Source organism: Terrapene carolina, unplaced genomic scaffold, assembly GCF_002925995.2.
Source record: "Terrapene carolina triunguis isolate 2854851 unplaced genomic scaffold, T_m_triunguis-2.0 Scaffold58, whole genome shotgun sequence".
Classification (NCBI taxonomy): Eukaryota; Metazoa; Chordata; order Testudines; family Emydidae; genus Terrapene; species Terrapene triunguis.
In genome coordinates, this window is record NW_020664409.1 from 67463802 (window position 1) to 67488328 (window position 24527).

Consider the following 24527-nt stretch of genomic DNA (forward strand, 5'->3'; position numbering starts at 1 on the left):
GTATTAAAGTGTGCCAATGCTTGTATATTAACAAGATTTTTTTAATAAAACTGTACAAAGAGTATTCATTATGTGCCATCCACTGATTTTTGCCAGTAAATTTTGCTTTTGAAATTCATAGATATTTCATTATGCATTACAACTGAGATAATAAGCTTGCAGTTGCATCCACATCAGCTGGTTCACTTTCCAGGTGCTTGGAAACCTGAAAATAAAAAAAAAAATAAAAAATTACATAAAGTAGGAAGCTGAGGTTGTATAAAAAATTTCATTGCTGGAAGATATAAAGCTAACAAATACTTGCTGTCTGAAAGATTGATTAGCTTGGTGTATTGGACTGCAAGACATCCTAAGTTTTTTATAACTTATTCACTTTATGGGAATATATGATTTGCTAGACTAGATGGACCAGTGGTCAATACTTAAAGCTTCAGAGGAAAGCCAAAAAAATCTGTGCCCGTAACACACACAGCCAAAATGGAGATAAACTTGAATGCTCTAGTCAACAAAATCTAAAATTGTGAAGGAGATTATTACTGCACAGAGACTAACACACTAACTTGTTCCAGGGAGATTGCATGAATTATTAATAGGACCCCACTAGTGCTCCAGAAAGAGAGAAATTGTTTCAAAATGTTATATTTTGATGAGGAAGCTGCAATTGGAGCAGAAGTGGGGCTGATGTTTTTACAAAAAAATTAATTTTTTCATATTGACACTGTCATCAAATGGCAAGCTAGGAGATCCATGATGTCTTACAAAAGCAACCACCTTTATTTTCTATGCCTATTTGTGTTAAGGGTTAACTCGATGAATCAAGGTGTCCAGTTGAAAAATTATTTTATTAATTTTTAAAGCTCATCAGTAAAAGGATCAACTAAAACATCCAGATATTAAATGAAAAATCCATTCTGGCATCTAGTGATGCTCAACTATTTCCTCTCTTCTGACTAAGAAGGGAGTTTGTGCCCTCAGAAGAACTGCTAAGGTTGCTTGCAGACTTGACATCTCTTCATGATGGGGTCACAACTGTGTTTTTTTTCAGTCAAGACCTAAAAACTTATTAAAATTAAACTTTAATTTTGGAATCTTTCTAACCTGAGGTTGCAACTACCCTCCCAACCAAAGATGCATTAAATAGGACTCAATTATTACCCAACGCCTCTTTTGAGATTTTGATGAAATGCCTTTTGATAGTTGTTTGACTTCTTTCTGTACTTCAGTAAATGCTTTATTTACCGTTCTAACTTTTTCATCATTCACAATGTTTATCTTTAGAGGAGAAAAAATTGCACAAGTTAGTCAAAGGCAGTAAGCGAACTTAATATGATGCTAAGGCTTATTCATAGCCTATTTATTATACATACACCTCTACTCCGATATAACGCTGTCCTCGGGAGCCAAAAAAATCTTACTGCATTATAGGTGACACTCCGTTATATTGAACTTGCTTTGATCCGCCGGACTGTGCAACACCCGCTCCCCCCCCCAGCGCTGCTTTACCGCGTTATATCCGAATTCATGTTATATCGGGGTAGAGGTGTATTTACAACGGTTCTATCTTTAAAATTGCTTGGAGTGGGGCACGTTCTTTAAAATATATTTTAATTGTACTACTGTTTGAATGTGTAAATATTAAAGATAGTGAATTTTTAATAGAACTTTCATATAAATGGATCACTAGCAAAGAAATCTAACAAATAGGTCAAAGCTAACTTGTTTATATTGGAGATAAAAGGGGAAGAAAGATTTCCTTCTGGAAATGGAACACGTAACAGAAAACTAGTTCAGACAAACTGTCACACCTTCAGTTTATTTTAGCCAATATGAAGAAGCACCCAGTCCAGGCAGGTTCTTTATTTCTATCAGCAGGTAGGTAGGTAGATACCTGTAATTTGTAACTGCTCATCTCATCTTGATCTAATGGGCCACTTTTTGGTAACAACAGCATTCTCAAATCTGTTTTACTGTTATATACGAAATACTATATAAAATGGAGATTTGGCTCCACCTCTAGATATTCCTGAATTTAAGCTTGCTGCTATTGTTTGTCACTGAAAGTTATCTTTGTATCTGAATAACATCCTCAGGTGCCAGTGACACACAACATTTTCCCTTTGAGTGACTGTTAATTCCATAGCTTTGGTAACATTCCAACTTTCTACTAAGTGATTTGTTCTCTTTTGTCTATAACTTGCAGCAGGAAAGTTAAGAGGTCTTTCCTTAAACACCTTCCTCAGAAAAAATGTGATTACCATTGGCTTAGCTATACATTTTCCAACAGTTTGAAAATATATACTGGAAAAATGTCTTCGCTGTTGCTTTATTAGATTCTTAACAGTTTAATTCTGTGGCAGATTATGCAGTTCAGGAGTGACACAAGCTTTGGGAAAACAAAGCCAAGTCGTGGTGGCTAACAAGTCTAGTGCATCACCTGAACAGTACAGTTTTGCCTAATTTTAGAATGAAAGCTCATTAAGCCAGGGATCACATCTTAAGTCTTGTTCAGTGTCATGTTCCCCAGTAATCAATAACATGCTGCAAAACCACTTTCCAAGATAAAGCAGTATGAAATCATTGTATTGGGCGTATATAGAACAGTTTTGTGGACAACCTTCAAGCTTTCAGCACTCATTAAGGTAATACCATTAAATTTAGAAATCATACTCCCACCTAGAAACTTCAGCAAGAGCTGGTTTAAAAAAAATGGGTTGTTCTAAAAAAAAAATTCTGCAAAAATTGTCATTTACACAGATGCAGTTTTCTAGTTTTTTAAATAAATTTCCAACCAGCTCTAGTAACAAAGATTCCAGTAACCTAGATTATTTCTGTCAGGTTTTCTGTTTCTGACAGTGCTTGGTATGTAATCAGTTTTACTGTTTACCCAGTAACTCTTCCCCTTTTTGGTTTTGTAGGTCTTGCAGCAATAAAGGCAAGGTTTTTTTGGTTTTTTTTTTAAGAAAACAAAATGGCAAAACCACAAAAATGGGCAGTAAGACTTAGAGGCAAAGGGTAGTCCCCAAAGTTCTTAAAAACCCAACAACCCACCCTAGACTTCAAGTTGATTGTTTAGTGTAAACGTCTACTTCTTGTGATCAAGTATCAGGGGGTAGCCGTGTTAGTCTGTATCTACAAAAACAACAAGGAGTCTGGTGGCACCTTACTTCTTGTGATGTTTTCTTCTCATTTGTTTCAAGTAGCTGTGTCAATGGAGTTCCTATCAACCAGTATTAGTTCAGGATATCCACATATAATCCTGTCTTCTGTTCTAGCTCAATTGGTGAATCAATGCGTCTGACGAAGTGGGTATTCACCCACGAAAGCTTATGCTCCAATACATCTGTTAGTCTTAAAGGTGCCACAGGACTCTCTGTTGCCTTTTACAGAGCCAGACTAACACGGCTACCCCTCTGATGTTTGCTTTTAGTCATCTCTCTCCATGCTCATTAATGTTTTATATAGTGGGAAACTGAAGGCTTTTTGCCCCTGTTCTGTGGGTGATGGCCCTACAAGTTCACTGTCCATTTTAGTCAATTTCACGGGTCATATGATTTTAAAAATTGTAAATTTCATGATTTCAGCTATTTAAATCTGCAATTTCATGGTGGTGTAATTGTAGGGGTCCTGACCCAAAAAGGAGTTGTGTGTGTGGGGAGGATGTCGCAAGATTATTGTAAGGGGGTTAGCAGTACTGTTACGCTTACTTCTGCACTGCTGCTGGCAGCGACACTGCTGCTGGCAGCGACACTGCCTTCAGAGCTGGGCAGCTGGAGAGCAGCAGCTGCTGGCAGCGACACTGCCTTCAGAGCTGGGCAGCTGGAGAGCAGCAGCTGCAGGCCAGGAGCCCAGCTGTGAAGGCGAAGTCACCACCAGCAGCAGCGTAGAAGTAAGGATGGCATGATATGGTATTGCCACCCTTAGTTCTGTGCTGCTGTCTTCAGAGCTAGTCCCTCAGTCAGCAGCTGCCACACTCTGGCCACCCAGCTCTGAAGGCACCACAGAAGTAAGGATGGCAAGAGTGTGACATCCTTAAAATAACCTTGAGATTCCCCTACAACTCCCTTTTGGATCAGGACCCCCAATTTGAAAAACACTGGTCTCACCCATGAAATCTGTATAGTATAGGGTAAAAGCGCACACAAGACCGGATTTCACAGTCCACGAAGCATTTGTTGTCACTGTGAATTTGATAGGGCCCTACCCATGGTACAGGTCCTGTGTACCATGGGTCTTTTTTTGTTTTTACTAAAGATGCTTGGTGGAGATCTCAAAAACAACATATGAAGAAAAAAATGTTTGCACAGGGTTATTACTGTGGCCCTACTAACCTTCTTCAGATTTGTTGTGACCGGTTTAGCTTTATTCTTGGCCTTCAGGGATTTGGTGTTGGCCACATGGAAGACACTCTTCGGCTTTGACCCTTTGGCTTTGTTCTTGCCCATGGCCTAGAAGGTGGTAAGACAACGAGGTTCGCCTTGTAAGTATGTGGCGGTGTCGGCTGGAGGCCGTGCCAGCTTTTTCACCAATAACATCGGTTTCTGGGCCTGCTACCCCACTAAGAAAGAGCAGGGCTGGGGTTTGTTTAAAATTGAATCACTTCGGCCATAAGGAGGCTTGCCGGAGCGGAAGGGCAGCTCAGACTAAAGGAGGCTGCGGGTCCCAGGCCAAGCGGCGGGGTAGCCTGGCGACAGCTGAGCGGCGCTGCGAGCCCGGCTGCCAGGTCTCTGGGCCCAGCTCGTGCAGGTCCTGCCCCACCGGTAACTCTTTCGGGAAAGGGCGGAGGCGGAGGCTTCGTTTGCGTGTCCACCCCCCGAGACATGAGTAACGGGCGAGGTCGAGCCAGAATCCCCCCTCGCAGCCAGAGTGCGCTGCCGGGCGCGGGCAAACACTGGCCTCCAGCCTCATGGCAGCTCCCCGCTTCCACAGTAAAACCGGCCCCGTTGCCCGCCCCGGCCCACGGACCCGCGCTCCCCCGCCCCGGGCCGAGCCTCGGCAGGCGCACGAGGGGCTCCCCCCGCCACGTGCCCGCGCCCCCCCAGCGCACTCACCGCAGCGGCTGCCGTCCGATCTCACAGGCTGCGGCTGCGCGAGCGCCCTGCGTCATCATAGGAGCGCTCCTGGGAATTTCCCCCTCCCCGGAGGAGGGAAACCCCGATCCTGAGGCCCCGCCCCCAGAGCAGCCCTGGCGTCCCCATGCAGCGGCTGGATGATGGGGACCAGCTGCCCGGGGGGAGCCTGGGGATCACGCGGGGACTCCGCCACTGCGTGCTGCGCATTTCCATGTGCCCGGGGCGGCCTTACCAGCCAGGGACGCGCCCTGCTCTTTCCCCCGGGCGGGCTCCAATGTCCCGCTCCCGCGGGGGCTGGGAGGTTGGAAAGAAAACAATGAGGCTGCCCTGTCAACAGCAGCATGGTGCCCACCGGCCAAAAGGCGGGCGTGGGGCGGGAGGCAGGACAAGCTAGTGGGGGCTAATGGAGGCTAGACAACGCGGCAGAAGGAAATCATACCGGGAGCAAGCGCTAGGGAGCGGCGTTCCCCCGCGTGTGTTTGAACTTGGGTGTGCTATTGCCATGCTGCTGTTAACGCCTTGCTTGAATTACACACCAAGAGCCAGGGGCAGCCCCTGAGATCAATCAGCCACCCGGCTGTGCCCGGCACTTGGCAAGCACAGGGTAACAGACAGTGCTTGCCTATTGACTCGATCCGGCATCCAGGTGATAAATTCAACAGAGGGTCCTGTGGCACCTTTAAGACTAACAGAGGTATTGGAGCATAAGCTTTCGTGGGTGAATGGCGTCTGATGAAGTGGGTATTCACTCACGAAAGCTTATGCTCCAATACCTCTGTTAGTCTTAAAGGTGCCACAGGACCCTCTGTTGCTTTTTACAGATTCAGACTAACACGGCTACCCCTCTGACAGGTGATAAATGTTACTTCTATGGTGCCATCTGCTTGCCTTCCCATTCTAACCATACTTGCTTTTAGAAATATTTGAATGGAAATGCAGGACACCTCCTTGCCTAACCGGTGCAATTCTCATGCCTTTTGCTACTTCCTAGATGAAAGATTTTATATTTAAAAATGTTATTAACCAAAGGGGGGGGGGAAGGCTTTTGGGTGTTTTACAAAGGTAGATGTCTGTTTTGAAATGAAACCTCACAAAGGGCTAAAAAAGAGGCTGAGATTGTGGGATGCTGAGCTCTCTCAAGTCTCAGGGGGCAGGCAATCAGGGCTTGGTGTTTTGCAGCCTCAGGCCCTCATTTTTGGTGTATGTTTTTCAAAAATGAATGTCTTTCTCTTGAAGACTTAAAAACATTATCAGCAATACCCACATGTCATGCCTGATCTGATTTTATTCTCTGTTCCCATTTCCCATCCTGTATTTATCACCTGTTCTAGCTATGTATACGACTAAGTGCATGGACAGGAATTTTCAGCTTGTTTAAAACATTAAACTTACTTCAGCAGTGTGAAATAAGGCCAATTTTACAGGGTGCTCCACACTCAGCTCCCATTGATCACAGCAGAAGTTGTGTGTTTACATCAGCTTCAGGATTGGGCCATATTTCTGGGCCTAACCTAAGCCCATTTATGCAGCTAGGGTGGCTGTAAAATCTCTAGGCAAAGATGATGTGCAATGCTTCTAATAGCAAATCAGCTGTGTTGTGTGGTGTAAAAAGCAATTCTATATTCAGTAGTAGCCTGCAGAACCACATGTATACGCACTTAACAAAGGGAGTGGTGAGGGTTGGACAAGCTACAAAATGGCAGGACCTGGGTAGAGAGTGGGCATATCTCTGCTCTTTCCTCCTTATTCTCCACCTGTAGCTGTGCTTAGCAACTGAGCAGTTACTCCAGCAGGCCCTTGAAAAGGTTTGTGGTAAAGGAAACAGAATGTTCTACAATGACACCTACCACAGAGTGCCATCTCTTTCACAGACAGCATTTGGCAGAGAGGTGCAATACAGCAATAGAATTTCTATTGTAATGTAAGTTCTTCAGGGCTGAGATCTTCTAATTTTTATGTTATTGTAAAGTTCCTAGCACACTTTTAGGTGCTGTAAAACAGATGATATCTGGAAAAAACAGCTTAGCACAGGCACATCCGTGCTATTACAAACCATAGTGGATGTCCACTACCATTGCTGGTGAAGCCTCTCTCAGTCTTCATATCATAATAGTAGTCCTACTGTGCTGATAATGGGGCCAGAGCTCAGGCTAATGCCTCTGCTAATGGTCCTGGGCTTGATTCTGCAATCCTCAATCACTCAAAACTCCCACTGACTTCTATTAATGGGAATTTTATGTGAGAATAGCTGGGGTTCATAGTACATGTAGCTTGGAGAGGTGGATTGAAAGGTGGATAAAGAACTGGTTAAAGGGGAGACTACAACGGGTTGTACTGAAAGGTGAATTGTCAGGCTGGAGGGAGGTTATTAGTGGAGTTCCTCAGGGATCGGTTTTGGGACCAATATTATTAAATCTTTTTATTACTGACCTTGGCAAAAAAAGTGGAAATGTGCTAATAAAGTTTGCAGATGACACAAAGCTGGGAGGTATTGCCAATACAGAGAAGGACTGGGATATCATACAGGAAGATCTGGATGACCTTGTAAACTGGAGTAATAGTAATAGGATGAAATTTAATAGTGAAAAGTGCAAGGTCATGCATTTAGGGATTAATAACAAGAACTATTGTTATAAGCTGGGGAGGCATCAGTTGGAAGTAACAGAAGAGGAGAAGGACCTCGGAGTATTGGTTGATCACAGGATGACTATGAGCTGCCAATGTGATATGGCCGTGAAAAAAGCTAATTCGGTCTTGGGATGCATCAGGCGAGGTATTTCCAGTAGAGATAAGGAGGTGTTAGTACTGTTTGTTATACAAGGCGCTGGTGAGACCTCATCTGGAATACTGTGTGCAGTTCTGGTCTCCCATGTTTAAGAAGGATGAATTCAAACTGGAACAGGTTCAGAGAAGGGCTACTAGGATGATCCAAGGAATTGAAAACCTGTCATATGAAAGGAGACTCAAAGAGCTCGGCTTGTTTAGCCTAACCAAAAGAAGGCTGAGGGGAGATATGATTGCTCTCTATAAATATATCAGAGGAATAAATACCAGGGAGGAAGAGGAATTATTTAAGCTCAGTACCAATGTGGACACAAGAACAAATGGATATAAACTGGACATTAGGAAGTTTAGACTTGAAATTAGATGAAGGTTTCTAACCATCAGAGGAGTGAAGTTCTGGAACAGCCTTCCAAGGGGAGTAGTGGAGGCAAAAGATATATCTGGTTTCAAGTCCTAGCTTGATAAGTTTATGGAGAAGATGGTATAATGGGATAGCCTAATTTTGGCAATTAATTCGTCTTTGACTACTAGCGGTAAATATGCCCAATGGCTTGTGATGGAATGTTAGATGGGGTGGGATTTGAGTTACTACAGAGAATTCTTTCCTGGGTGTCTGGCTAGTGAGTCTTGCCCACATGCTCAGGGTTTAGCTGATCGCCATATTGGGGTCGGAAAGGAATTTTCCTCCAGGGCAAATTGGCAGAAGTCCTGGGGGGTTTTCGCCTTCCTGTGCTGCGTGGGGCATGGGTCACTTGCTGGAAGATTCTCTGCACCTTGAAGTCTTTAAACCACAATTTGAGGACTTCAATGGCTCAGACACAGGTTTGATACAGGAGTGGGTGGGTGAGATTCTGTGCCCTGCATTGTGCAGGAGGTCAGACTAGATGATCATAATGGTCCCTTCTGACCTTAAAGTCTATGATTCTATTTGTTCTCCATCACTGTGGAAAAACAACAGAGACTTCACAAATCATTTAGAAATATCAAATAAGAAAATGATGAACAAATATTTTGTAGGGTAAACAAAATGATAGCATTATAGATGCATTTAATTAAAAAAAATGTAATATCAAACAGTGTTTTGTTCTGCTTGCCGTAGGTACAAAAAGCAAGTCTTTTTCAGTGTCACCAACTCTTTGTTCATTAGAAAAGAACTACAGCTTTTCCTCCCGTAGAAAGCAGTAGAAGGTTGTTTTTCAAACACAAGACAATCCTGCAAAGACCCGCATGCTTAACTTTGTACACTGTGAGCAGTCAAATGGTCTAACAGTGTGTAAAGTTTACAAGCACACATGAAAATTTTTGCAGGATACGGGCCCAAATGAGTAACTTAAAAGGATACTATCAACTTGGAAATCTCACTTCCATCTGAAAATTTTGTATCTATCATTGTTACAAATAACCCCTTGAGTTACTATAACTGAAAGATTTAAAAAAACACAAAACATTTTCTCTATTCCATTTGCATTTGGCAGCACTTTGTTTTACTCAGGACATCAGCCTGAGGGTTTTCTGGTTATGCTACACATCAGAGAATCAAGTGGTTCTTTTAAATTGCATATAATCTGTGGCTCTTATTTTTCAGCCTAAATATTGGATAATTCAGCTTTCTACTTGAATCATGACTAGCTATGGAATGTAATGTGCTTAGCTACGAGGTTAAAACTAATTTATAAAAATACTTTCTTGGTTTCCTTTGGGTTGCTTGTTTGGAACCACATTCCTTCTTGAATCTAGTTAAAAATATTCATCTTTAGTACTTATCCTTACAAGATCATCTTCAAGGGATCTCCTTGCAGTAAACCAGGTAAACAAGCAAAACCAGCAAGAAAAAAGAAATGGAGTAGCATATAAATAAATGGTATGCATAATTCATTAACTAACTAGAGCAAATGTAGAACTCAGAGTCATTAGCAAAGTATGTGCAGTTTGTTGTACATTGGAAAGAAGTTATTTAATCTTCAGGAGTAGTTTAGGCTTCATTTTATTTTCTAATTTTTTGTACTATATGTGAAATGTTCCCATAAAACTTTGTCTAGACAATAATTGTATTTTGTTTTAAAAATTATTACAATGAAGACCGGAAAGAAAATATAAAAAATGCTTACTTTTAGGGCCAGATTTTCAGTACTGTACATGTACTGTTGCAGGGACTGTTTGTGCAAATGACATTTAGCCACGGAATTGGTAATTTGTGCATATCATTACCACAGTTATGTGCTCGCATGTGTGTGCACAGCCAAGTGTACCCTCAGAAAACAAAGAAAAATAACCCCTATGTAAAAACAAACAAAACCACAGTTCAGGCCTTTTAAGCCAATTTCATTGTATTTAAGCCTAACTCATGATTTTTAATGCTTTGTTTGGCAATACCAAGACAGACACAGCTTCACACACACACACAGACACAGCTTCACACACACACACACACACACACACACACACACACACACAAAATAGATAATGTGTTAAAAGCAAACAAACACCTTACCTCCTCCCCTATAAAACAATCAGTTTTTTCCCCCCATAGGCCTGGAAAGGAAGAAAGAAAGAGAGAGATTATTTTTATTGTTAAATACTTGGGACATACTCAGCTACTCTGATGATGAGGGTCATAAAATGCATAGACATTTACAAGGCCTTTTCCTGTATGGTATAACTTAGGTGTTTTCTTGATTCTTTCTCTTGCTTTTGAGGGGAGAGGCTTTGAATCCTTTAACTGACATGAAGTCAGTTTGCTGCACATCCTGTACTATTTAAAGCCCACTCCTGCAATTGGAGCTGTGCAGGCAGACCCCTGCACCTGCCTGGATCCAGTTGCAGGACTGGGGCTTATCTAGATGCATGGGTGAGGAGCCTAATCCTGCAGGATGCTGAGCACCATCAGGTGCCACTTACCCCCCTGCAACATTGGACAGCAAGCAAACATCCTCTGTTAAAAATGTCACTATTAATAAACAACTCAGATGGGAACAGCAAAGTTTGGGTCCAGATCTGAACTCTTCACAGTCTTGGCCTTTTTCAGGTCCAAGGTTTGTGTTCAGGCCCATCCCTGATGAATAGGAACACAAATGATCCCATCAGCGGTTGGAATCACAGTCCTGGCTGTTGCTACTCGAGCAATGTTACCTGCTCTAGGTGACTCCGCGCTGGAGGGGGCCAGGTCCCCCAGCTGGCGGAAGGTGGGAATTACAAGCGGCGCCCGGCCGCTCCCGACGCGCAACCAGACTTTATCAGCCTCTGGGCGCCGCCTGCCTCCTTCAGAGCGCCCTGTGTCTTGCTCCGGCCAGCCAGACGTTCTGCTCCCCTCGCCAGCAAGCAGGGACGTGGGTGGCCATGCTGCACTGGGGATACGACGAGCACAACGGTGAGGGGGGACAGCTCCTGGGGGGCAGGGGGGCGAGCCCAGGTGAGAGAAGCCAACCTTGGCTCGGCAGCAGCAGGGGTTGCCCCAGAGTTTGCTCCAACTTTTCGTCCTCTACAGTGAGGGGGCTGCCCGCAGGAGGTTGAGCGCGGGCGCTGGGAGCTGTAGGGGACGAGGCTGCTGTTGAGAGCAGGGGAAATTTGGTGCCTGAGCTGAGTTGTCAGGTTGAACAGCTTTTCCCCGCTGGAGCTGGTACTGCCCCAGTAATGGTCCTTGGGTCGTTCTCTCTTGTGGTTATTAGCACCGACTTGAGCAAGCAGGTGTCACGCTAGGGAGCCCCTGCAGGAGGCAACTCAACATGGGAGAGTTTCTTTCACTCCAGGTGAGTGAGGTGGATCCTGCCCATTTCCCCAGAGGGGGCATCCTGGTGCCAGGCAGTGTCAACACTGCAGCACAACCTTTGGGTCAAAGATTAGGTTTTGAAGTGGGACTTAGGCAGGTTATTTTTTTTCTTAGCACAGCCAAATAGTTCCCCATTAGAACATTTTTGCTCTTGAGAGATAAGGGTTTTATCCTCGGATAAGAAATATTGTCCTATTATCAAGCTCTGTAATAGCTGTTAGTGGAAATAGACCAACCGGCTTTAATTAGAATAGTTCTTCATGCTAATGGCAATGTGTTTGCACTTGGAAGTATATATTTATCAGCTAAATGGTAAACAATTTAATAACTATTCTATTGGAATTTGATTCCCCCTCCTTTTATTTTTGCAGTATTAATTTTTATTTTCTCCTATTTAGCACTGCTAAGAGAGTGTTTGTAAAAGAAATGTTAGTTCCTCACAGCCTGCTTTTTGCTTCTACATCTGTCTATCAACCAGTCAATCAATCATATTTGTAATGAGCATGGTATCAAAGCACCAAAATTCTAAGAGCCAGAATCTGCCATCTTTACTGGAGTTAAGTGATGCCTTACTCTCTGAATATCTCCACTAAAATCAATGGGGCTACTTGTGGAGGAGGCATAGCAGAATATGGCCCTATATTATAAAAAGAAAAAACTACCTTATACACTGATTCAGTGACAGTAACTGTTTCTTTCATATAAGAAGAGTTATCCAGATGATGCACTGCCAGATTGTGAGTGGCTGCTGGTCATCAAAAGTAGATACAGAGACAGTGAAAATGTATTTGCGCTCTTAGAGGATTTAAAACTTTAAAATGACTTTGGCAGCTATCGTGTTTGTAAGAGTTTAGCTGGATGGAGTATAACTCAAAGGAATATGCAGCAGGTTGAGCTGCATCTCTAGATAAATTACAGAACATTGAAAATTGAAGAGCTGTGTTTTAGTGTATACTCTGATCCATGAGAACGGTGTATTGGTTAATGGCTAAGTAATATAATTGTTCCTACAAAACTATTCAAGCACGTTCCTGTTAGAATGATGCTTGTTTAATTTGCATATGGACAGTCAACATCAGCTGTATTTTTAAATGGTTGAGTTAATTGTAGCTATTGTATTAAGGAATTTTTTACTGACTTCAGCTAAGTTCTGCTTTGTTACACAGATGTAAATCCCAAATACTTCCATTGAAGTCAGAGTTACTCAGGATTTACACCTTTGTAAGTAAGAGCAGAATGTGACCTATTTCTGCTCACCACTGGTGAGTTGGCAAGTGATTTTTTTTCAAACGTTTTCAGATTTCCCTCAATCTTCTCTGAACTCTCAGGATTGATTTATTTGTTCTTAGTGTTGGGGGATGATTTTCCTCTCATCTATAATGGCAAATGACTTCAGTGGAGTTGCTCCTGGTTGACACAAGTGTGAGTGAAAGGAGAATTCAAGATTTTGTTTTCAGTGAGTTCATGAAGAGAGGCATCCCTAATAAAATAAATAAAACTTAAAAAACCTGAAATTGTTTCATTGCTACACAGGTAACCAAATGAGAAATGTGAACGTGTAGCTATATGGTGACTATGTCTTTTATAGATTGGGAGTCAGGAGGAATAGCAATGCAAGTCTCTGCCTTCTTTCTCTACCTCTCTCTGTTTTCACTGTACTTGTGGGGATATACTTTTCAGAATGGTTGGGTGATGTTGAAATGTGGCAATGCTGAAATGATTAGATTTGTTCTCTATTGTTATACATTATACTCTATCCTGTCCCTCTCCCCTCCCCCAAATTGAATAATGTATGACAACTCCTCCTTGATGGAGCATGAAACCTGAAAAACAAGGATTCTGGGCCCCACCTGCAAGGTCCCGATAAGATACCCTTCCTCTCCTTCTTCTCCACCCTCCCAGCTTCTGGGAAAGGGGAGGGTGTTGGAATGTCTATCAGTTTTCTGTCCCTGGACCCTGTGGAGGCCCCAATCTCTCATATCAGGCTCTGCTTGGTGACTGATAAACTTGAAACTCCACACACCCCTTAACCCCACCAATATTCTCTCTCTTCTCCCCTTTGAGAGCCCCCAGCTGTTGCTAGACTAGCAGATCTTCATTAGTCAATCCATTCAGCCTCTGTGGAAGTGGTATCTGCTCTCTACTCCTCCCTAGCAACATTTCTGTTTAGTTCCTCATCTTTTTGATTCTCCATTGCCTGTCTCTGTTCTTGCTCAGAGCTTTGCCGAGCAGCAGAAGTATGAAATTGATGTGATTCTTGACAGTTTCACTGCTCTACATGATTCCGAGTATGTTCTATAAACCGACTAGTTTTAATTTCATTCTGCCAATGCAGTTGTGTCTTCCTGATTCTGCAGGGAGACAGCTTTTTAGTGTCTTTGCTGCTCTTCAAATAGCAGTGTGCTGCTGCTTGGCAAAGCTGCTATTTGAAGAGCAGCAAAGATACTAAAGCTGTCTCCCTGCAGATTCAGGAAGGTAAAACTGCAATGCTTTGCATTCAGTTCACATTCAAAATGTGATCTTTGCATCCATAAAGATGAAAGCTTTTTTTTTTAAAATGAAAGTTTATGTTTGCACAAATTGATGGTTTAGGTGCCACCTGCCAGGGAAAGCTTTCTGCTTATCACTGTTAAGAGAGCAAGTGAATTTTTTCAAGCATTACACTGTATTTGTGTGTGTATGTCCCTGTGTATAAATAGATAGATATAGAGATGCACTATACTCACTGGTATGCTATATAGCTATAGATATACACTATATTCCCTGGTTCCAACTGGATGAAATGGTCAGCGCAGATTGTCCAATGCATTTATGTCACCAATACTAAGAGTGTTACTTTGTCACCACACTAATCTTTGCTTTGTTCTTGTAAGTGCTCCTATTTCACATGATGTAGGCATCTGATATTAATATAGGGAGGCATAGTAGTGGCACTTGGAGAACTGGCTGCCATGTGGAATAGGGCTCAGTCCTGTGAGGTGCTTAGCACCTCCTATGAAGAGCTGGGTGCTCTCAGCACTTGACAGGATTGGCCCCTTAATGACAAATGGGGAATGGTTACCTTTACCATGCTATTTCTCTAATAAGGAATTTGAAAAATGCATGTATGTGTATTGTGTATGACTGTAAAGAAAGTTATAAAGCTGTTGCAGCTATTTTAGGATTAAAGTCTTTTTGTGGTCACTGATAAAAATTAAACTGTTGTGGATAAAGTAATAAGAGTGTTTGAGTTTCTCAGGGCATACCTCTGCCCCCATAGGTAGGTTAATTTCAGTGTCTTGTTTGAGAAGTACACGCTGAACTCTGCATTTCCTGCATTTCTAACTTTTATTTTATTTAGCGCTAGCATTCTTGTGAAACAATATTTTCTTAGAACACTGTGATGTGCTAGTGACCTTAACTTCAATTTAAGTTTTTTGTGTGGGATAAATCCATGCTATAGTTGCTCTTTACAAATAATCAAAGATGTAATCCAACAACAAACCAACTACCTTACTCTGTATGAAAGAAGCCAGTCCACAAACTGAATATCCTCAACTCAGCTCCTGCAAAACACCAATTCATGTCTACAAATATAAATCTACACCCTCACCTGAATCCTGCCCCCCAAATGCATATAGTATCTCTGATAGTCAGGTCCCAAGATATTTAGGGTTTTATAGGTGAACGCCACTACTTTTAACGCCACCTGAAAATCAGCAGGCAGCCAGAGGAGATTTTGGAGCACTGGTATCATGTGCTCATCAAGACAAGCTGCATCTCTTAACACAGGCATGGCTGCCCTCTTCATGCGCTTCAGTTTCCAAGTTGATACAGGGTGTAGCCCTATGTGGAGCGGATTGCAATAGCCTAATCTTGAAGTGACAAACACATGGGTGACGTAAAGTGAGCTTTGCAAGCAAGATAAAGGAATGCAATCTTCAGATGGAGGGAAAAACATCCTGGTCACTGTTGCTATATAATCATTTAACAGTCCCTGGGATTCTTAACAAAATACTTTCTGGGATCTTTCTGGCAGGGCTTGTCTACACTTACAGTGCTGCACCGGTGCAGCTGCACTGCTGTAGCACTTAGAGAAGATGCTAGCTACGCCAACATGAGAGCATCTCCCATTGCTGTAGTTAGTCCACCTCCTCGAGAGGCAGTAGCTATGTCAATGGGAGAAGCCCACCCGTCGACATAGCACTGTCTACACTGGGGATTAGGTTGGTATAACTGTGTCACTTGGGGTGCAGATTTTCCACACCCCTGAGCGACATAGTTATACCGACATAAGTTCCTTGTGTAGACCAAGACCAAGCCTCAGAAAAGAATGAAATAACTGCAAGGCAGACCCATCTACTTGCACTCAGGTCTGCATGATTTTGAAGGTATCTGATAGATCCAGTAACATCATCATGGACACCTGCGATGAATTCCTGGCCCCAGTGAAATCAATGGGAGTTTGACACTTACTTCAATAGAGACAGGATATCACCTCAGATTTTTTTACATTGATAAGAGATCAGTGACCAATGCTAGTAGTGCAGTCCCATTACAGTAACAAGGTCTGAAGTCAGATTGACAAGAGTCAAGAAGATCTGAGTCCTCCTCGTGTACTCTGAGAATTGTCTCATTACAACCTTATCCATAATCTTAACCAAAAATGGAAAATTAGATACTGTGCAATATCTGGCCAGACTGTCAGTGTCAAGTGATAGTTTCTTGAGCCACTGTTACACATTTTTCCTTTAGAGCACTCAACATTTGGCCGTTCCTTAAGTATAGACGATTTCCACTAGCAAAGGATACAGTATTTTCCTGCTAACCGTCACCAGAAAGAAAAGGCATGAGTCCAAAGAACAGGTTTTGGAGCAAAGTTCTCTCAGTATATCCAGAAATGTAAGGAAATAAATTAGTATATCAGTTACAGATTACTTTGAGTTTCTTAGGCAAGTCATGTGGGCATATTGTGAAAGTGTGTATCAACTTTCCTTTAAGGAAGTGCATTCAACATTAGAATGGGGGAAGCAAGCAACATCTTCCTGGCACAATGGAGGCATATAGGTCACAGATCAAATTCTGCAGTGATTAACAATCCATTAAATCCCATTGATTTTAAATAGGGTTTCACAGAATGTAGGTCAGCACTGAATTTGGCCATAATGTATAAATAAGAAAAGTTAAAGACTAAAACATTTTGACCTTCTGGCCAGATTCACTGAAAAGCCAAAGTTTATGGTTGCTTTGTGTCACTAGAGTGATACAAAGCAGCTGAAGCAAACAAGTGAATCTGACCCTCTTGACTTATGAAAAGTAGAAAAGCAGTTGCACATCTCTGTTACATATTTCTGCAATTTCTTTTTTAAACCAAAGTAAACTTTTGGGTGCACAGCTAGCTAATGCCTTGTACTGGTCCATGTATTTTATGTACCAAAACAGTTTCCAACCAGACTTGCAGAATCAGGCCTTTTCATATATTCTAAAGCCAAAAGGGACCACTGTGACATCTATTCGGGCCTCCTGCAAAGTCCAGGCCATAGGATTTACCTGAAATAATTCCTTTTTGAACTACAGCCTATCTTTTAGAAAAGCATCCAATCTTGATTGCCAGTGATGGAGAGTCCACCACAATCTTTGGTGAGTTGTTCCAAAAATGTATTCCTTATTTCCAATCTGAATTTGTCTAGCATCAACTTTCAGCCATTGGATTTTGTTTTATATTTGTCTGCTAGATTAAAGAGCCAATTATCAAATTTCTGTTCCCCATAATGTACCTACAGATTGTGAACTAGTCACCCCTTAACCTTTCTTTGTTAAGCTAAATAGATTGCGCTCCTGTCACTACAGGACATGGTTTCCAATCTCTCAAACATTTTCATGGCTCTTCTCTGAACCCTCTCTAATTTATCAACATCGTTCTTGAATTGTGGACACCAGAACTGGACACAGTTTTCCAGTAGTGCTTGCACAGTGCCAAATACAGAGGTAATATGACCTCCCTACACCTACTTTATCTGTCACAAGTCCAGAGAAGATAAAATTGTCTTTGTTACAATAATTCACAAGAAAATTCTCTCCCACTTAAGGATGAAGTAGTTGTCAGTAAGAATTTCAAAATAAATTATTAATCTGGTTTTGTTGTGTTTTAGGCATTCGATTGCAAACTATTTAGTGGTGGTTACAAATTGTTAACATTAGATTGGTAACATTAGGTTTTTTGGCTGTCAATTTATGACTTTAAAATAGTTGCGTTTGAAGTAAAAAGCTATGATGACTTCTTGATCTGCCATTTCAAGCTAGTAAGATGTGTATTGTAAATTCTGCTATTTAGTTAATAGATTTTGAGATTCCATCTTAGTGACTAAAAATTACCCTCGGACAAATCCCAGACCGAAAGTCTCTACCTCTATGCTGTGTGCAGTCGGCCTCTTATCTGACATGTAAATTATTGCTCTTCTCTGAGACCTATTCTGTGCATTTTCCCTCTGTTGTTTAGGAGAGCTGTACTCTCTTTATGGAAGTGATTAGAGGAGAAAGAGCTTTCTAAAACTGCTTTCCTAAAACTCAAGTAAGCTTTCTTGGACACACTGAGGGCTTGTCTACCCTGGCAATTAACAGCGCTGCAACTTTCTTGCTCAGGAGTGTGAAAAAACACGCCCCCTAAGCACAGCAAGTTGCAGCACTGTAAAGCGCCAGTGTAAACAGTGCCCCAGCGCTGGGAGCTACGTCCCTCATTGAGGTGGGTTTTTTAGAGTGACCACACAAGGCATGTTAAAGTGCTGCCGCGGCAGCGCTTTAGCGCTGCCAGTGTAGACTTGCCCTGACATGACACATTGATGCTATTTTAGGGCCTGTGAGGTGCTGAGTACCAAGCACCCCATTTGAAATCAATGAATGTGAAAGGTACTCAACACCTCTCAGATTTAGGCCATTAGTTGTAAAGCACTGAATGTGCTAGGGGAAGATGGAGACAAAATGGATGAGGAAAGGGCACAGCTAGTTTGAATGATGGAGACAAGCAAGCCTGGTGTGAATGAAGCTGACGTTTCAAGAGTATTTAATAGCATCCCTAGAATGAATTTAGCAGTGGAATAGTGGGCTAACATTGTGATACTGGTACACTTCGAGTACTGAGGAGACAAGTCAATTGCACTTTTATCAGAGGATAATAGTAATGCCAACACAAGTTACCATGGGCTAGGTTCTCATACTTCCTTACTCCTTGAGTAATCCCGTTGAAATCAATGGGACTATTTGCACAGTGAGACACTACTCAGCATCTGATTTACCATTGCTTCTAATATTGTTCCTGCTTTTAATTTATACCCTGAAATCTATATAGCCAGATTCTGATACTCTTACTCATAGTAAGTACTAATGGGGCTACTCAAAAAACCAAATATCAGAAGCTGGCCCTACATAGCTAACTCTTCACCAATAAATTTTGCTCAATATCAAGAATATCTCTTTTGTGTCTCCTTAAAAGTGATAACCCTACACTCAGTTCAGTATATCTCTTGTACTATTGTTTCCTGATTATCACAGATTTATACCAAAATTCTTTATTTTGCCTGTCATTATTTTCTAACCTTTTATGAACAAAATAAAATGGAAATTCATTCAGTCTTACAAAGAAAGCACAAATGATTGCTGTTATTATTATTATTATTATTATACATATGGAAAGCCAGGGAATATGTAGACCAGATAGCCAAGGTTATTGAGACAAATCAGTAGAACTTATTTAAATACATCAAAAGTCAAATGCCCATATCTGAGTCCACCAGATCAACAAGAGCTAGAAGAATCATTCAAAGCAGCATTTGTTTCTAGTCTGTAAGAGAAATAGTTTTGTTTGTTTTTTATTGGGATGCATGAAGATGTTACTAAAGGAAAGACAATTCAGAATGATGAGCTTGACATTTAGTTATGAATATGTGAGAATCATGGTTAGTCTTATTATACACAGGAATGAACTCCATGGTCCAGACCCAGCTCCTGGGAACATACTGTCTCCTGCACGCATGAATCTGCCCCTACTGATAAACCATTTTGTTGTCTTAATGGAATGTTGCTGCCATGGCAGGTCTTGATGACTGAAGGAAGGAGGGTGTTTTTAGTAGTTAGGGCCAGTCTTGAAGAGAACGTTGATTATTGGGACAGAGATCTCATACTGGACTCTGTATTCAATAGGCAACCAGTGCAGAGAGCGTATCGTAACCTGTGTTATTAAATAGACGGGCTGCTGCATTTTATACCAGGTGGAACTTGTTCAGTGTGTGTGGCTTTATTCCTGAATGTAATTAGTTTGGGAAGAACTATATTTTTATCACTGAATGTCAGTAAATGTCACACACACAAACTGATGAAAAAATATTTTTATCCATAATAATTGAAATGTACAGATAGGCACAGTAAGAAAAATTGAGAATTTATTTGATTTAAGGATGTTTACTTTGTATATTTTTACATGTGATGTTAACCCCTTCCTCACCCCACAGTTTTATGCAACTGTGAAAATTTAAATAAATAAAAATGGAAAAAGCTTAAAAATAAACATGGATAGTATCCATCAAAATTATATAACATCAAATTCTGTTAAGCCTATGTATAACGAATTGTAATAATCAAAAGGTTATAAATGACTGGATTATTGTGCCCTAATTCTGAGAGTGACAGGATGGGATATAAACTTCTGGTCCTTATTCTTTCTTTGTGTGGGTTCCCCCCAACCCCCCGCCCCCCTCCCTCAATCTCTGTTTGGGTTTATGGTAGCACTGAGGAGACCTAAAGGACCCCAAGCACAGACAGACTTAACAATTTTGAAAGCAGATGCCCTTAATAATGGGAGGAGGAGGAGGTTATAGAGGAAACAAATTCCTCAGAATTATTTCCTCTTCTTAGTAGCATCACTTTAGTCTTGCCTGGATTCATTTTTAGCCATTTGCACTCCTTCCATATGCAGATTTTGGCTAAACACTGAGCATGCTGAGAGATGGTGCTGTTTACATTTGTCATAAAGGAGATATAGAGCGAGGTGTCATCTGTATACTGTTGACACCTCAACCTATTTGGCCTCACCATCTCATCCACTGGCTCCTTCCTGAATAAAATGGAGGGCAGGGGGAGAAGGGGAAAAGGACTGATCCTTATGGAACTCCACTGGTGCGGGCTCTAAAGATGGAGATACAGTTGTCCAGAATGCCCCTGAACACAGAAGTATGAGTTGAGCCATTTCAAGGAACCTCCATCCACCTCTGCGGCTAGTGGGACAGGAGAATTTGATCAGTGATAACAAATGCTGGAGAAGGGTCCTGCAGGATGAGAATGGAAGTACTTAACTTGTCTATGCACAAACCCCAGCATCCCTGTGACGGGTTGGGTCACAGACCCCCTTGGGACTGCCACCTGATGTGCTGAGACTACCTCTGAGCCCGTTTCCCCTGCCAGCTGGGGACCCCAGAACCCTGTCTTGTTGAGCCAGACATGCTACTCCGTTGCAACACAGACCCAGGGTCTGAACCACGCCCCCAAAGCTGCAGACTTAACTGAAAATGGCTTAAGGAAGTGCTCCTGTCTCTAGCACCCAGACACCCAGCTCCCAATGGGACCCAAACCCCAAATAAATCTGTTTTACTCTGTATAAAGCTTATACAGTGTAAACTCATAAATGGTCCACCCTCTATAATACTGATAGAGAGATATGCACAGCTGTAGCATATTTTTTATAAAATTATATGGAGTGCAATGTCACAATCCCCACATGAAAATTCTGTGCAGAAGCCCTATGCCTCTCTTGGCATCCCCCTATTTTATGACCGTGTAGATCCATTGGGGCCACACTGTCAGAGCTTCTGCCTCCAGGGATACCATGAAGGAACCCCTTAAAGAGGGGGCCTTGGGGAAAGATAATGTACTGAGGTCTAGATGAGACACTGTGTTGGATTAAAGCAAGGTCTTTGATGGCCTGAAAATTCAGTTGAAGCTCACAGTACGCCGGAGGCAAGACACTGGACTGGAAGGAAAACTTGTTAGATATTGGTGTTGCTCAGATGAAGAGTTAAGTATCTCTGAGCTTACTGAATGTACGGGTGCCTGCTGCATTCCGATTGGCTAGAAGTACCTGGGAAGAGGCAAAAAGTGCCAAACTAATGTTCTAATTTGTGTTTGATCAATTAGACTGGAGAAGGATCTGTGATGAGACCAAAGAGCTGTCTGATGACCCAGCAGAGACAGCTGTATGATATATTGAATTCCATTCTTTGGTGAATCTTTCTGTTTTTAATTTAAAATAAATAGATACAATTAATTAAGATAATCCAGGTGAGTTCTTGTGATTGATTTTCTCATTTGTCAATTCCTTTTTTCTATGAAAATAGCAAACACAGTATAATTAATTAATTAATTTAAAACACCTTCTCTCCCCTTCTTCCTCACTTCCTTCTAATGAATTTTAGGGCCTGCTCGCTGGAAAGAGGTTTTCCCTGTTGCTAATGGAGACCGTCAGTCCCCCATTGACATCCAAACTGAAGAAACCAAATATGACCCCGCTCTACCTCCTATTAGCCCTAACTATGATCCAACTTCTGCTAAAGTCATCCTCAACAATGGACACTCCACAAGTGTAGAATTTGATGACACAGAAAATAAATCAGGTTTGTTTCTGTTCATATTTAATTGTACTTTCTTTCTTTCCCTGTCTCATTAATGGAGTACAGTCTGGGTATGTTGCACTGGAGATTATATCATGTCATATGAACAGTAACACTGTAGTTTTCTGAGTCCAAAAGCGATACTTTTTCCTGCTTTTCAGTATGTTGCAATTTTGAGATGATTTCTTAAAGAAATTCTAAATTACAGTTCTCAGAAAATGCCTAGGATCACATTCTGTTAATTTTTTCCCACATGTTATGGTCTCATCCATACAATGTCCAACCCCCAGTTTGAATTGTTTTATAACACATTTTTCAAACACTGCTCCACAGCATGGATGGAGCTTTTGTGTCTTATTGCAGGTCCATTCAAGTGAATAAGGTCCACTCAAGTCTCTTATCTGCGTTTAAATGCAGGTATTGCATGATTTATGTCCTAGCTCTGAACTCATGTCAAGAGTTGATCAATAAAGAACGAAGAAATTATATGTCAAAGGATCCTTTTTCTTTCTAAGAAATGTCATTGTCCCATTCTTTTTTTTTTTTTTTTAAACATCCATTGACTCCCCTTTTGCAAACAACTATGGAGGCTCAGAGGTTGTCCTGTCCAAAAAACATTCTGTTATATTTACTGACTTCATATGGGTTTTCAGAATGCTTCCTTTGCATAGCAGAGAGGCAAGTTTGCATCTACAGAAAGCTCTTTTTCAAACAATAAAAGTGTAGCCCTTCAGAAGCGAGAGAAGCCTTTTGTGGTTGATCTGTTAATTTCAGATACTGCCTCACTACAGGTTGGTGAGAGAAGCCTTTGTTATAAAGGCAAGTGAGAAAATAAACCCAATTTAGTAAGGAACTGTTTTGATTTTTCTGTTTGCTGTTTGACATTTGCAGGATGTCAGGATGTATGAGTAAATATTCTCAAACCCTTCTTTGTAACTCAGTTTCATTAGCAGATGCGGTAAGATCAAAGGTTGTTTGTATGTATTACCAAGTTTAGGATAGTTAGGAAAGTGAGCATGGACCAAAATAAGATTTACAAAGAAAGCTGAGCAGGAGAATCCTTCCTTCCTATGTTACAGAGGAATGAGGAACTGCTTTAGGCAACAGTTTCATTTCCTTGCATTTATTATATCTTCCCAATTGTTGAAACTTGTAAACTTCCGGTAACATTGTTACACTTTACCCTATTGTGCAATATATTCACAAGGCAGTACATGCCACATTACTTATGCAGAAGCTGTAATCATATGAAGATTCCAGCACAGCAGACATTATTTTAGGGTTACCATATTTCAACAATCAAAAAAAGAGGACGGGAGGACCCCCACCCCCATCCTGCCCTAGCCCTGCCCCTGCCCCTTCCATTCCCTCCCACTTCCTGCCCCCCTCAGAACCCCCAACCCTCCCCCCCACTCCTTGTCCCCTGACTGCCCCCTCCTGAGACCTTCCCCCCCATCCTAACTGGCCCCCTAGAACCCTATCCCCTACCTGTCCCCTGACTGCCCCCTCCTGAGACCTTCCCCCCGATCCTAACTGGCCCCCTAGAACCCTATCCCCTACCTGTCCCCTGACTGCGCCCTCCTGAGACCCTCCCCCAAACCTAACTGGCCCCCTAGGACCCTACCCCCTACCTGTCCCCTGACTGCCCAAACCCTTATCCACACCCCCACCCCCAGACAGACACCAGGGACTCCCACACCCCATCCAACCACTCCCCACCCCCTGACAGCCCCCCCCAGAACTCCCGACCCATCTAAATCCCTCTGCTCCCTGTCTCTTGACTGCCCCCTCCAGAATCTCCCTGCCCCTTCTCCGACCCCCTGGCCCCCTTACCGCGCCGCTCAGAACAGAGTGCTGTGGAGCGGCGCGCTGGGCAGCAGGGGAGGGCGAGCAGGAGCAGGGGGAGGAGCTCCAGACTGCCGGAGGCCCGATGCGAACAGCCGGCAATCTGCGAATGCAGGGAGGGGGAGGGAGGGAGAGAGAGGAGGGGAGTGATCTCAAGTTGCAGGGGAGAGGAGGGGGAAGTGGAGGAGGGGCTCTGGCTGCCAGAGCCCCAAGTGAGTGGCACGATCCGGCTGGCTGCCCTGTCAGTGCGCGCGCTCTGCATGGGGGGGAAATCCAGACATTTACAAATTCCCCCCGGACGCTATTTTTAACTCAAAAAAAGCCGGACATGTCTGGCAGAATCCGGACGAATGGTAACCCTAATGATTTTGAATGAAAATGTTTGTAAACAGAAAATGGAACAGTGATATGCTATGAAAAAGGGTTACA

General features: G+C 42.4%; 2 protein-coding genes across 4 annotated transcripts in view; one reads left to right on the forward strand and one right to left on the reverse strand.

Moving 5' to 3' along the window:
- Positions 1 to 25: 25 nt before the first annotated feature.
- Positions 26 to 5100, reverse strand: RBIS (ribosomal biogenesis factor). Its single transcript, XM_024206075.3, has 4 exons — positions 5049 to 5100; positions 4329 to 4445; positions 1156 to 1272; positions 26 to 205 (listed from the first exon to the last, which is right to left on the reverse strand). Exons 2-4 carry the CDS (start codon positions 4440 to 4442, stop codon positions 137 to 139), a joined length of 300 nt encoding a protein of 99 aa, XP_024061843.1. The 5' UTR covers positions 4443 to 4445; positions 5049 to 5100; the 3' UTR covers positions 26 to 136.
- Positions 5101 to 11128: 6028 nt separating this feature from the next.
- Positions 11129 to 24527, forward strand: part of LOC112110871 (carbonic anhydrase 13-like) — a 32953-nt gene continuing 19554 nt past the window's right edge. For all 3 annotated transcript variants that reach the window (XM_024206081.3, XM_026662868.2, XM_024206082.3), the window contains exons 1-2: positions 11129 to 11220; positions 22059 to 22256. In XM_024206081.3, the coding sequence (XP_024061849.2) occupies positions 11190 to 11220; positions 22059 to 22256 (229 nt within the window). In that variant the 5' untranslated portion in view covers positions 11129 to 11189. The remainder of the gene's footprint in view (positions 11221 to 22058; positions 22257 to 24527) is intronic.

Bases quoted from the DNA above. Each gene is read 5' to 3' on its own strand.
- RBIS (XM_024206075.3), bottom strand. From the start codon at position 4,442: ATGGGCAAGAACAAAGCCAAAGGGTCAAAGCCGAAGAGTGTCTTCCAT. The intron at 1,273-4,328 runs GTTAGTAGGGCC...TCTCCTCTAAAG, and splicing joins TCACAACAAATCTGAAGAAG to ATAAACATTGTGAATGATGA. The intron at 206-1,155 runs GTAATAATTGAG...TTTTATTTTCAG, and splicing joins AATCTCAAAAGAGGCGTTGG to GTTTCCAAGCACCTGGAAAG.